The following is a 15011-nucleotide window of genomic DNA, read 5'->3' on the forward strand; positions in this document are numbered from 1 at the left end:
CTCTGGGTTTTAGGTACCATGAAAGTGGCTTGGCTTTTAGCAGTGTTCATCACCATAGTAACTTACGCTCCACAGCTAACCTGCTCCGGGGGCAGGTTATGTTCTGGTTTAGAGAGCTTAAACCGATATTTGACCAATCAGCATCAAGCAAAGTGACACATCTCTGATGCAATAAAGCCACTCCTCCAGTTTCTCTTACTCCAAATTAAAGGATGCTACATGGTAGAACATTTTTAAAGATAAAATCATCTGATTTTTAGAGATTATTATTTTTTATAATTATTTTATATTATTTATATAATTATTATACCCTTAATCCATTACACAAGCCAGCTTAGTTTAATAGTAATTATTAAGCTTTTATTTAAAATCAATGTAAACATATAGATAATATGCAATATTAATAACTTTTAGAATCAATAGCTTTAAACATGACTACATATGAGCTTAGTTTAAGTGTTTTTATACCTATAAATATTATCAACTCTATAAACTAACTTTACAACTTTTACTTGCACTTATATGGTAAGATAAGTTTTCCTCTTTCATGGATAGATCGTTTCATGATCGTGCTGTGTAAATGTTTAAATTCTTCAAATTGTCCAATCTTTAAATCTTCGCACTGACTCTCTCACAAGAAGTCAATCACAGTTTTAAGGCATGTGATTGGATGCTCATTACTGATGTCACTCATTCATGTGCACGCGCTCCATTAACTCAGGATCAAGCCTGAGTTGACAGAGAAAGCTGATGATCAGCTTCATGGAACCAACAAAGCCGGATTGGACTGGTTTGGTTTTGTCAACTCAAAACTAATCCTGTAACCCTGAGTTTGTTCAGCCACCATTATGGTACAGGCCCCCGGCCTCGTACTTTCTTATATATATATATACAGTGTTGGGCAAGCTACTTGGAAAATGTAGTGAGCTAAGCTAACAGTTACTCTTCTTTAAATGAAGCTTAACTACACTAAAGCTACAGCCCTGGGGAATGTAGCAAGCTAAGCTACTGAAACATGGCAAAAGTAGTTTACTACATCCAAGCTATTTAAAAAAAAATTTTTTTAAATCTATTGAACCAACATAATACCAAGTCTATGCTCTCTCAGTGATCAATGAAACGGTCAGTTAAGCAGATAGACAGGCATGTTCAGTTTAACTGTTTATTCAACAGCTGTTCCAAACCAATCTGGCAACATAATCATTATCGAATACAGGGCCGGATTGACCTCAAATTGTGACATAGGCAAAATAAATTTTTGCTGTCGGCTGGAAACCACCTGGTAGTTGGTATTGTGGCTTTATTGTATAAAGATACATTTATATAAATGGTAACACTTCACAATAAGATTCAGTAGTTAACATTAGTTAACTAGCCTTAACATGAACTAAGAATGAACAATACTTCTGCAGCATTTATCTTAGTGTTAATTTCAACATTTACTAACGCATTATTAAAATACAAAGTTGTTTGTTAACATTTGTTAATGCACTGTGAACTAACATGAACTACCAATGAACTAACTATTAACAAAAATTAATAAATACTGTAACAAATGTATTTTAATGAAATCGCATTGTATAGTGTTACCATATAGATGTTTAGGCCTACAGATAGGCTCTGTTTATTTGCATCGTTGCATGTGTCATTAGATATTAATATAAACATTTCACCAAAATCAAGTTCAAATACGAAGCTTTTGACCAGCGAATGTTTTTTTGTTTTTTTTCTGACTTGTGTCCCGTTTTCCCCAGTTTTCTGTCATTATGTGGGCGTTCAGTTTTTTCTGTTATTTGGCCAAAGTATCATATTATGAAAGATTCAGCGCTTCGCACGAGCTATTTGGCTGTGACTCGACAACAAATGCTAGAGAAACTCTTCTCCGCTCCTCAAAAACAAAAAACAAAAGGTTCAAGCCTTCATAACTAGTGTTTTTTGAGTAAAGAAACAGCTGTACTTATTCAATCAACAATTCTTTATTTACCTTCAGACAACAAACAAGCTGAGATGCTCTAAACTGCGCGCCTCACTTCATTGACGAGAGAGGCGGGACGAGGAATAATGAGGTTTGACTGACAGCTTGAGGAGCCAATGGCGTTACGAGCTTTAGTGTCTGTGGCGTCACTTACTGATCCAGGATCAGTGATCCGTAGCTGTTATATTTCTGATTTGAGCTCGAGTTTCAGAATGCTTTCTTTGGAAAATATAACGTTAGCTTTTGTTGACGCTACCGCGCTACTTGATCAGAAAAAGAGCTTAGCTACCGAAAAGCTATTTGATTCAGAAAGCAGTGACGCTACCGCCACGCTACTGAGAAATGTAGTTAAACTAGTAGCGACACTACTGCCCATCACTGTATTATTAAATAGAATACCTATTTTCGTCATTACTTTAGTTGTACATTCGCATTAATGTACAACTAAATGTTTAGGCCTAGTTTACTATTTATTTTACGGATTAAGATTCACATTAACATTAATATTCACATATCCACACACTGTATCCAACAATAACATAATAAACTATGCTTAAAAAACAAACAAACAAAACATTGGTTCAAGCGTCGTATGAAGCGTTAGTTTCCGTGAAGTAGCACGTAAATAACGATCAAAAGTGTTTGAGTTCGTCTGAGGTCTGTTCAGACGGAGAGGCTCCGTATACGCCTTTATCACAGTCCGCGTGTCGTCACATCCGGCTCCGATTAGTAGCGTAAAGGAATTTCCGCCTGCTTTATTGTCAATGGACAGACGCCAGTTTTGTGAAGAAAATTAAACTTAGTTTAGTTGAACATTTGCGCAATTAACGTCAATGTTAAAACTGCGTGTTATATCGATTCCATACCATGTATCATGTCATCCTTCATTTTAATGTGTAACATGAGCCTATCTGAGGGACGCGACTGTCAGATTAATGAAGAGCACGCAGCTCAAGTTACTGCCAGAGGAATACAAGGCCTGATTTAATTTAATTTTTAATATTTTTGGTTATTTTTTTATTATATTTATTGTGATTAACCTCCAGTTCTTGTTCACAGTATAATGATATTCAATCGTTGCACGCAATCACGGATAATAACTCTATTAGGATGATCAAACTTATTTGAGCTGATTTGGGCTGGAAATATTTCTTTATTTGAACTTAAATTTGATGCGATTAAAGAGGATTGCATCGAAGTCAGCCCGTGAAAAAATGTCATAATATTTTAAGCTTTGGCTAATTCTAAGGCTTATTAATGTGATATGTTGTTTGTATAGTTTTCTCGCTGGTGTGTGTTGAAATAAGGTGATCAGACTGTGAAGAATTGCCTGTACACATATTAGCCCCTTTCGCACCGCTTTAGTTCCAGAACTAAAAGTACAGTACTAAAGTACTGGGACGATTTTGCGCGAACTATTTTCCAGTACCATTTAAAGGGTTGCATTCGCACCAAGCGGCAACCTCCCGCTCTCTCTCTTGAAACCAACACGGAAGTGACTAAAACTGCAATTCATCGACTGGCCGCTGGAGGCTGGCTCCAAAAGGGAGTCAATCCCATAGACTCCCCATGTTAAAATGGCCAACTTTACAGCAGAAAAAAAACATGTTTATAGCCTGGTACTAGGGATGGGCGATATCTTATCGTTTGCGATATACCGTTGAAAATTCTCCTCACGATAAAAATGTGTCTCCTCGCGATAATAACGATAAGTCTAGTTGATGACGTAGTTTTGCGCGCCACCGATTCACTGTTCACGAGCGGAGTGAAAACCAGCATGGCGGAAGGCGGACGTGAGGCTGAGGAGGAGCTTGTTGTTAAGCGAGGAGCTACCTCCACAATTTGGAACTGGTTTGGTTATAGAAAATCAGATGCGGAGTAGAGGCTGACATTTTTTCGGGAATCCCGCGGGATGGGAAACAAAATCCCTACGAATCACGTGATTGGGACGGTACAGGAAAAAATGTCATCGGGAGTGGGCGGGACCGGGAATAGTAATGATAACCAACTTTGTACACAAATATACCTTTTATATAAATAAACTATAAACTGTATATTCTAATTCTGAACTAGTTGCCCTGTCTCGCTCTCCTCCTGTTTACTTTGGTGTGGCTGGTTAAGTGAATGACGCAGTCCGTGACGGACAGATCGTTAACGGCTGGTCTGTGTGGTAATACACACTATCATTCATCGACCTCAAATATGGCTTTTCATCTGAAAGATGTATGTAGTAGCAGCTTTACATGGCCGCTCAATATGATGTTAATATAGAGAAATGTGCGCTACTGAAGTGTTTGTGTGGAGAGTGGAAGCTGAATAGCGCGCTCGCTGCAGGACAGGCGCTGGTGCGCTCACTCGCTCTTAAAATATCCGCAATTGTTGGTCATACAGATAAAAGTAGCCTAATACATCTTTCGAATCTGTAAAGACTCTACGTTTATTTGTGTACACTCAGAATAACAACGAAACGTTGCGCTTTAAAGCAAACAGGGTGCGCTTTAGGTCTCTGAGCGAGAAACTTCCGTCTTTGAAAAATATATCTATCGAGTGAAATGTCTACTTTCAAATGAAAAAACAAAATTCAAATAGAAAACGTGTGTGTTAGCATGGATGATTTACATAAAATTTAATGTGTGCAACGTAACCTACACTTTCCATAAACTGGCTTTCAGTTCAATATAACAACAAAAAACTACATTTTGGGTTTTTATTCAACTAAGGTGGGCACGCTGTGATCTGTACTATATTTTTACTGTAACTGACAGATTTCGACCAAAAATAAATTAATAAAAAAAAATTTAAAAAACGGGAGTGGGAGGGAATGGGAGTAATTCTTCCGGGAGTGGAACGGGACCGGATTTTCCCCCAGTTAGTGTGTGTGTGTGTATATATATATATAATCGTCATTGGTATCGTTATCGCAATAAATACCTGAAATTATCGTGATAAATTTTTTAGGCCATATCGCCCATCCCTACCTGGTACAAAAAATTATTTTGGTCTATATAGCTAATTTTGCCCTTCGTGACAACTGTGAGGGGGGTGAATTTTTTTATAACTCATCCGTTTAAATTATATTAAGCCTTAAAGTTCTGCATAATTAAGGGCGTGGCCACTTGAGTGACAGGTGGACTGCCGCTCTGCTCCAGAGTGTGAAACTCGCTAGAGTGTGAAACTTTTGTATTTGTACAGAAAAAAATTATTATAGGTAGGACACTGGGAATCTGGCAATTAGATGTTTTAATGAAAATGATCTCAAACTTGATTTTTACGGCTATATTGATATTGTACTCTGCTTTTGCACTGTCTGCAAAATGGTAACTGATGTTATACTGTGTTCTGCCTTGGTTTCTCCGGGGCTTTTCTCCATGATACAACATGTTAAAGGGGTCATATAATGCCATTTTGTACAAGCTAATATGATTCTTTAGGGTCTAAATTGAAAGTTTGTAATATACTTTAATTAAAAATTCTCATTAGTATTGTAAGAAAACACTCATTTTACCTGCTCAAAACAGCTCTGTTTTCAGCACACCGTTTTAGTGCGTGTGTTTTAAATGCTAATGAGCTTTGCTCGCCCGCCCTCTGTTCTGTGGGGCGTTTTGACACAACACACGTGGAGTGTTGCCTTGACAACAGTTGAGGGTATATTTTGAAGAATGGCAGCGGAGTCTCTGAGGATACTGTGCAACCGTAACGCTTTTGTTCATTATAAACGTGGGATTATTCATTATATTGAGAACGTCAGAATAGAAAACATGCATGTACCCTGAATGTAAACATTAGCCACATACATCGTGAAGCGTGCTAGCGATTTGCAAAGATTAATATAAAGATTAATATAAAGGTTAATTAAACGTTACACTCACTTCTTCTGGAGGTTCAGCAGGAACACGAATAGTTGGTACCGATTCTTTTTTCAGGAGCAGCTTCTTAGCAAAACCAGCTTTATACTGACCTTCATTTATAAAGCAGTCTGGTGAAAAATGATTCGCGCAAACATGAAAACATTGACGTTGCTCGTGGGGAATATTCCCTTCAAAAGCGAAACTCAGCCACTGTGTCTTCAGCGGTTCGGACTTAGGAACATCAAAATGACTGCTGTGTTCATTATTGCACCCGAGAACTGAACACCACAATCGCTTAGACGCCATTCTGCTCATAGACAGCTCCAGCGTATATCAACAATGACGCGGACTATGATTGACAGCTCGCTCACGAGCAAGGGCGGGTCTGTGTTGAAACACTGCTGTCAATCAACCATCGTGGGAGGGGCGTCCGACCGTGTGGCGCCACACGGTCGAACGGCTTGATTTGAGACAGGGTAAAACAAATAAGGAGATTAAAAGAAAAACACTGGATGGATTTTTATCATTTTATGATGGTTGTGCACTGCTAACACACATTTCAGTACAATCAACTTGTAAAAGTGCATGTACCATTATATGACCCCTTTAAACACATGTCCCAAAATGATCAATAACTCATTTTCGACCAAAAACGAAGTTATGGTGTTCTGTCTTTGCACGGCAGCACTGCTGTCACTATAGAGGCGTGGTTTCAGCTCAGCTTCACCCACGTCCGCCTTTTGCCCATTTTCGATTATCCGGGAGTGACGCCGGTGGCGCTTCCAAGATGGCGGCGGTCGGCTCCGCCCACTTTAGGCTTCAAAAACGCTTTACAGAAACCTACGGGTGACGTCACGGACACTACGTCCATTTTTTTTTACAGTCTATAGCTGTGTCTGAAACCGCTCCCTATCCACTATGCCTATGCACTATATCGGGTGTCAGCCATTTTGTAGTGCTGTCCGAATTCTGAGTGAACGACTTCATTCCCTACATTCGTTCACTACTTTTTACCCACAATGCATTCTGATTTCGAGTGTACAACCGATGTACACTCGCTGAAGCACTATTTCCCACAATCCAATGCGGAGAACCGACGAGCTGTTAGAGAGTGCAGGAGCGAGCGAGTTTGAATGAGAGATGCCGTTTAATTTACAAAAATGATGAATTTGGTGGATTTTTAAAAATGTTCGTTGGTAGTGTATTCATTCTGATGTCAAATTAACGGTCGCCTGAGGGCGCTCTACGGCCATCTCATTTGAGTGCAAAAACGCTGCTCGGGAGAGTTTCAAGATACTACAAACAATAAATACATACAATTATTAATGTGAGTTTATTTTTGTTGACAATATTTTAATAGTATTTAATGATTATGACCATATTACAGAACAAATGAATAATATACCATCAATGAAACCACAAAGCTGATTACAATAGTCAATTTAAGTGTTATTGCTATTAATATTATTTTCTAAAATGAGGTACATGAAATATAAAAGTACATCGAAGATGTTTTTGCAACAGCCAAGTCTCACGCGCGGTGTACACGTCACCGTCCGAATCCGTTCACTTCATTTCGTTCACTCCTTTCTAATATAGTGCACTCAACTGCCACACACTATATAGGGATTAGTGAATGAGTGAACGAGTGAGCGATTTCGGACACAGCTTATGATTCGCACCGACAGTGGGTACTAAGAAGTGACGTAAGCCGGTCGACAGCGACGTCATTTGTGCGCGGCGTTCAACAACGAAAACAAAGAACAACAACGTTAACAACAGGAGGATGGAGGACGCTGTGATCGGAGCTGTGTTTTTGTTGTGTCTTGCGGGGTTCACAATAATGGACATGGAATGTCGACGTAACTTATACGTCAAGCGATTGAAAGATTGGAAAGGAGTTAAAAATGTTCAAAAGTGCCTGCACTTCTGCATCCGTCCATCTATCGCTGTTCTCCATTCTTGCGAAATATAAGTTGATGCGATGTTTACACAGTATGTGTTTACACGGTGTTTTAAATCATGGCGGGTGAGGGCGTTTCCGTACGCGTTTAGCCAATCAGCCTACACTTACGTCACGATAGTTCCTATGGAACTGTTTTAGACCCTACTCTGAAGTAGGAGCTAAATAGTTCCTCCAAACGGAGTTCCGGGAACTAAAACAGTTCCTAGTTCCCGCGGTGCAAACATGCCAAAAAGTGGGTAGTTCCACAATTAGTTCGGGTACTATGAAAAGGTTCCTGCGGTGCGAAAGGGCCTATAGTATGGCCCGCGTGCTCCTGTTTCAGTCATGAAATACGCATCTGGATATCATGACAACATATTCCTTCGTTTCATAATATTCAGTTAATTGTTGTAAACTAAGACTGGTGTCTTTAGAAAGACGTATATGTGCTGAATTCTACATAAATAATCCACAACAAAGCCGTGCTATGGGCACAGCCACTGATAGAGCCTGCAGCGGAAGTTCTTTTACGCTACTATTTGAATCTTCCGCTTTTCGAACACGGAAGTGTGATTAAGGCCTGTTGATATCACAGTTTTGAAACGTTTTAACAAACTTACCGTAACCTGCGAACACATTATTGATCTCAAATCTTCTAAAATCGCGACCTGCTGCTTTCGGTTTCACGTAAGAGACTTCTTCTTCTTCTTCTTCTTCTTGTTTTACGGCGGATCGCAGACTAACAAGTGCATTGCCGCCACCTATCTCTGAAATGGACCATTGACACTCTACCTACAATCTCATAATTAACCTCCCAACCCATCTTCAAACACCTTTATCATCTTATTAACGAAAGTTGAAAGTCTTTCTAGATTCATCTATCCATGTTTTTCTTTAGCAGTGTCTGCTAAGAAGATAAAGGCAATAAATAAGTTAAATTTTGATTTCATATAGAAAATGAAAAGTCATTATATACGTAAAAGTGATGTGATTAAAGACTATGAAGAGGGTGGTCTTAAAACAATTTACTTTGATATTATGAATAGGGTCATCAAACTTAAGTGGTTACAGTCTTTCATAAATAATGAATCTTCATTTTGGTTTCAGATTCCTGCAGCTATATTCAATAAATGTGGTGGTATTAGTTTTTTGTTACTATGCAACTTTGAATTGTCTAAACTCCCCATAAAATGTTCTGCTTTCCATCAACAAGTACTATTATACTGGAAACTGATTTTTAAACATAATTTTAGCCCACATAACATGTCTATCTAGAATAACAGGTGTATTTTGGTGAATAGAAAATCTCTGTTTATTGATGATTTGTGGAAGAAAGGCATATGGTCACTAACACATGTTATGGACAACTTAGGGAATATATTAAGTTATGATGATATTTGTGGTAAATACAATTTAAGTAGCTCTCCTAAAATGTACGATAAAATTATTAAGAGTATACCATTTGCAGATGATTAATTTAGTAAAAGAACAAGTAAAATATTCAACAATAATTCCCAAAATGCCTGATTTTATGATAGAAAATGTTAACTTTTCGGATAAAAAATGTTCTAACAGATTTGTGAGGAATTGTCTATTACAACATTGTTTTCCAGGACCAGTAAAAAGATCTTATATATTTGGTCATTTTGATAAGAAAAAAAAAGTGTCTGAAATTAGAACAAATTTTCTTACATTCCCCATCAACCCTAAATGTAAAGAGGTGCACTTATTTATGAATCACATTTATTCTGCAAAATAATTTTTAAGAGTAAGATTTAATGTTGGGGATTCTAACATATGCCAATTATGTAATTTGGAGATAGAAACAGTTGAACACTTATTTTTTTCAGTGTAATTTGGTACAAACATTCTGGAATGATGCATTCTGTTGGATTCACCAAGGATTACCGGTAAGACTGATCCTCTCATGGGAAATTGTTAAGTTTGGCTTGTTATTTAAGGATAAAAAGATATCCTATGTATTAAATAATTAGTTGCTTTTGCAAAAATTTTATATTCATAAGTGTACATTTTTCAAAACTCTCTCACGTTTAGTGGTGTTTAAAGAGGAATTTGTAACATATTTGGAGACGTTGATGAAAAGAGGGATGAAAAGTCCCAAAGCAAGATTTGTATATCTTATTAGAGGAATTTGGTTTCATAATGTGAAAACCTCCTACCCCCCTACTTCTTTCTTTTTCTTTCTTCCCCAATGTTGTTGTTGTTGTTTTTTTATTTTTATTTATTGTATGTTAAATTTATTGTGTTGTATAATGTAGAGTGTGAATGAAAATTGAGTGTAATCTCAGTCTTTATTTGTAAATCTCCCAGTTATGAATGCCTTTCTGTGTTATTGTTCAAAGCATTGAATAAAAAAAAATAAAAAAAACACCTTTATCTTTCCCTTTCTCTTCTCTCTCCTCCACCCCCCAGAGTCTTCATAGAGTTTCATTCGGCGCCGTCCACCCTCATGCATCTGTGTAAATGTGTATATATTCTCCATACCATGGCCCCATATATTACCTTGCATCATATACCTCTGTTTCGTATGATCCTTCCTTTTGTCTTCTTTCTAATAAGCTAAGATCAACTTTTGGTTGGGGCATAACCCACATTGGCACTGGAGATAAAGGAATTATTGGAGCATATCCTACCTCTTCCAGTCTCATATCTCTTACTAATTTCCCCACTTTCCATCCAAAACTATTACATTCTCTCTTCTCATGTTCCCAACTAGGTCTCAACACTTTTTTTGTAGGGTGATTTTCATTCTGACCACTTAAGTTTGCCCAGTAGGATACTATTAACTGTTGTCTTCTTATCTGTAATGGCATTTTTCCCATCTCTACTTGAAGAGCTGTAACTGGAGATGTTAGACATGCCCCGCAACATATTCTTAGGGCTTGGGACTAAATCCTATCTAATTTAATTAATCCGTAAACTAAACAACCATAATCCATTATAGATCTTATTATGGATATACAGTGTATATATATAGTTTATATATACCACTCGATATAAAATGAAGGAAAAGGTTACTGTAAATAAACATGTAAATGAATACATCAGTTTTTAACTGGCAGATAAACTGATGTATGCTATTGCTAAAAATGTGGGACACATGGGCTCTGATGTGCACATTTATATTATGTTAACATTGTTTGGTTTGTTACTATTACCATAGAAATGTTCAACAAATCAACATATTTGACAGATTTCTGAAGAATCATATGACACTAAAGACTGGTGTAATGATGCTCAAAAAATCAGTCTGTATCACAGGAATAAAGTACATTTACTTTTTATTTTATTTTATTTTAGTCCTCTTATTTTTCAACAATCTTTGCGATGCACACTTCAACCAGTAGGCGGCGAAAATGTACCATATGTTGGTTTTTCAACAGTCATTAAAATACCACAAGAAGAAGAAAAAGAAGAAATCTCTCCTGACATCCGACATACATATCTATATTAATGCCATATCAGAAACTGGAATTGAGCCAGTTACCTAACGTTACCTGCTGTAAATGACACACTTGTAGTGCTTACTGTATTAGTCTGTGACCGGACATTCACCCCGATAAATCATGTGACAGAGATGCCAAACAGAGGCACTCCAGGTGAAAACGGCTGAAATCTCTATGATAAAATATTTGAAAAAAGATGTATATTAAAGAGGAGACTGAAGACACGAGTTGTCCAGATCAAAGTACAACGAAAAATGAAGATGCTGATGAACAAAGAGGTTTGTGTTCATTTTTTGATTCATCATGTTTGGCTGCTGGCAGCAATATTAATATTAACTCTAAATCTGTCAAAAATGATCTGGCCATATAATTTTTAGGCTTTGTCATCTGACACTACAGGAGTTACTCACTTGAGTTGTATTTGATAATGTTAACTCAACTGACTGTTTTAACTATTAGTTGTGTATTTAAAAAAATAAAAATAAAATATAGTATATCCCTGCTGAAAAAAAACAATAGAACTCTGCCCAAAACACAATAGAAAATGTAATGGATTTAATGGATATAATGGGAATTGTATTGGTTTTAATGGAAACTATAATGGTGTCTACTGGTATGTGATGGATTCTATTGGTGGGATGTTAAATCCTATTCAAAATGCCCAAAACACACTACAAAAAGGACATTTGTAATGGTTTTACTGGAAAAAGCTGATGGTTTATAATGGTATTTTAATGGAAACCATTGGAATTTCTGTAATGGTTTCTATTGGGCTTCTATTATTTTTTTTTAGCAGGGTGTTTACAGTGGTTATCAGTGCATTTAACCCGATATTGCACTGATAATAGAGATTGTTTGCCATCTGTTATGTGATTATCCCCAGTTTCACAGACCAGGTTTAAGCCTAGTCCCAGACTAAAATGTAAATCTGAGCTGTTTCAACTGAAAGAAACTTGCACCGACTGATCTTAAAATATATCAGTGCCTTTATTTTGTCTTTAGTTTTTTTTTCTAAGGTACGTTTATAAAAATTACTTAAATGTCCTAATCCTGGTTTAGGCTAAACCCAGTCTGTGAAACCAGGCCTACATGTTTAATACTATGAGCATTGTTCATGTTCATAGCATTATTATTATATTACTATTATTATACCTGTACAAACAGTGAGGGTTAGTATTAAGGGTGAACCTTTACGCTGACATTTTACCTACAATATCACACATTTTTAGATTAAATAAGGAAATTACTGATTTAAAATGCATCTAATTGCTCAAATTAGAAAACCTTAGGCCTGAACTAAATTTGTTGGGAATCATAAGAGCAAGACAGCTTCACCACATGAAAGATCAGGTAGCATTTGTTTTATTTCCTTTCATTTCATATTCATCTTTCTTTAAAAATAATATTAACAGTTTGATATTTTAATTTTAGTCCTGATAGAAGTGAAAGAAGGACGTGAAGAACTGAATGAAGTAGAGGAGAAACACCAGCATCAGACGCCTCATTGTTTCATAACTGCAGAAAGATCTTTCAGTGACTCTCAGACTAAAAAGAAGTCACGCAAAAGGAAAACCTTCACCTGCCCTCGATGCGTGAAGACTTTCACACGTAAAGGAAACCTGCTGATTCACATCAGAATTCACGCCGGAGAGAGTCCTTTCTCATGTTTCCAGTGTGGGAAGGGTTTCACGCAGAAAGGAAGTCTTAAGAGACACCTGAGAATCCACAGCGGAGAGAAACCCTTCACCTGCCTTCAGTGTGGGAAGAGTTTCACAGAGACGGGAAGCTTGAAGAGACACACATGAGTTCACTCGGGAGAGAAGCCCTTCACGTGCTGTGAGTGTAGCAGGAGTTTCACACAAGCAGTCGGTCTGAAAGCCCATCTGTGTCCTTGCTCTGGAGTCAGATCATTTAACTGTGATCAGTGTGGAACAAACTTCACCTCAGCATCGGTGCTAAAAACACACCTGAGGATCCATGTGAAGAAGAGCAGCAGAGAAGCGCTGCTGTGAGATCTCACGTGTGCTTCGAGTGTGGGAGAGCCTTTTCTAAAACCTACGACCTGGAGCGACACCAACGGATCCACACCGGAGAAAAACCCTACCAGTGCTTACGCTGTGGAAAGAGTTTCAATCAGTCAGGATCTCTGAACGCACACGAGAGAGTTCACACTGGAGAGAAACCCTTCCGCTGCCTTTCCTGTGGGAGGAGCTTCAACCAGCCAGGATCTCGAAAGACTCATCAGAGAAAGCACTGCCCAGAGATATTTATTCAGATTATTTCTGACGTTATGTAATTTCAGCATGAACAGATCAGTTACTGTGACTGCCAGCTGAATCGGAAATATGTGTTTTTTCCCACATACCTGGAGAAAATGACTGTCTTCAGACCTGTTGTTTTCAGGGTCATGTGATAACTGTCCTGTTCGATATCTTTGAGTTTACAAGGAGGAATTGTCAGAAAATAATTAACCTGTAAGTGTAAAATTAACATTTCTGCATTTTGAGTGAAATGAAGGCTTGTATTTGAGAAATTTATTGCTTAAAAAAATTTCATCGCCACCCCACGATATTGACTTGAAAATAACATGACAAAAATAATGTACACTATTCAAATGGACCATTATAATCAGCAACAGTTGTGTAAAGCATGTGTTTATATGACTCTCTGTGAATTCCAGGGGGTTGAATATGAGTGTTTATGTTTTATATAAATATAATTTTACATATAAACATGTATTATATACATATTGTATAGAATAAGACAGTGTGACTGACCACATGAGAAGCACTGAGAAGGTTCAACAGGATGCATTCATCTTCAGGTAGTTATTTGCAATCTAAATTCATGGGTTTAATCACAGAGAAGCTGTACAGATTTCCTTTCACAGGCTGTTTGTCTGGTTTACAACACATTACCTGCAGTGATGAATCAGCTGCCATTCTATGTAACGGGACACTAGGAACTAGAAATATTGTACTTGGACTAAGTTTTTAACAGCTTTAAAACAGTGTATTATTGTGGCAGTGTGAAGTGCCACAACTTCTCTAGATGCTAATCTTTTATGGCTGTGAGCAAGAAGGCGATCTTCTTAAATTGTGTTAGTTCATCTGTTTAAAGGGGATGTATGGAGAACTAAAAACCTTTTCTTCCACAGAAATCACAGAGCGGCTACTCTCTATGAGGAGGCGTAGATTAAGGATAACCATTCAAAAATACAGTACAAATACTTGTGATAAGGTATTGTAGTGTACAGTGTTCTGATCGTATGAGAAATTACCAGAAATAAATGGAGGAAAACCTTGTCCTGAATGTTTTAATGAGCAGAGAACAAGTCAGCTGTAGCAAGTTATTACTAGTCATTTATCGTATATGAATCCTGGCGTTTATCATAATATGTCAGTTCTTAAGATTGTGTCAGTTGTGGTTCGTGACTGTATTCTGATACAGTAGTTACTGTACATGTCCTGACTCCTGAGAGCATCTGGGTGACAGCATACAGTGTTAATAAACAGTAGCTGGCGGTGTGTGTTTATGAAGCTTCATCTGCCAGTAAATCAAAGACGAAGAAGATCAGAAGAACATCCAGAAGAAGTATCCAACATTCAAATGAAGATCCGCATCACAACAAACTATAAAGATTCACTTCCAAAAAATGCTGGGAATATTTTCATCATTGTAACATGACAAAGTTCCTCTTCCAAACGAGCATGAATAAGTGCATGTGAAACGACTGAAATCTGTTTAAGATACAGTTGTGGAGATTTAATTTTTAT

General features: G+C 37.4%; 1 protein-coding gene and 1 pseudogene across 1 annotated transcript; one reads left to right on the plus strand and one right to left on the minus strand.

The window, feature by feature from the left end:
- The window catches only part of LOC131536880 (NACHT, LRR and PYD domains-containing protein 3-like), a 56529-nt pseudogene extending 47349 nt beyond the window's left edge, over nucleotides 1–9180 (minus strand).
- A 2020-nt stretch (nucleotides 9181–11200) lies between these two features.
- Nucleotides 11201–13308, plus strand: LOC131537414 (gastrula zinc finger protein XlCGF49.1-like). Its single transcript, XM_058770792.1, has 2 exons — nucleotides 11201–11513; nucleotides 12667–13308. The coding sequence occupies exons 1-2, from the start codon at nucleotides 11432–11434 to the stop codon at nucleotides 13038–13040; spliced, it is 456 nt and encodes a 151-aa protein (XP_058626775.1). The 5' UTR covers nucleotides 11201–11431; the 3' UTR covers nucleotides 13041–13308.
- The last annotated feature ends 1703 nt before the right edge of the window (nucleotides 13309–15011 follow it).

Source organism: Onychostoma macrolepis, chromosome 03 (assembly GCF_012432095.1).
Source record: "Onychostoma macrolepis isolate SWU-2019 chromosome 03, ASM1243209v1, whole genome shotgun sequence".
NCBI lineage: Eukaryota > Metazoa > Chordata > Actinopteri > Cypriniformes > Cyprinidae > Onychostoma > Onychostoma macrolepis.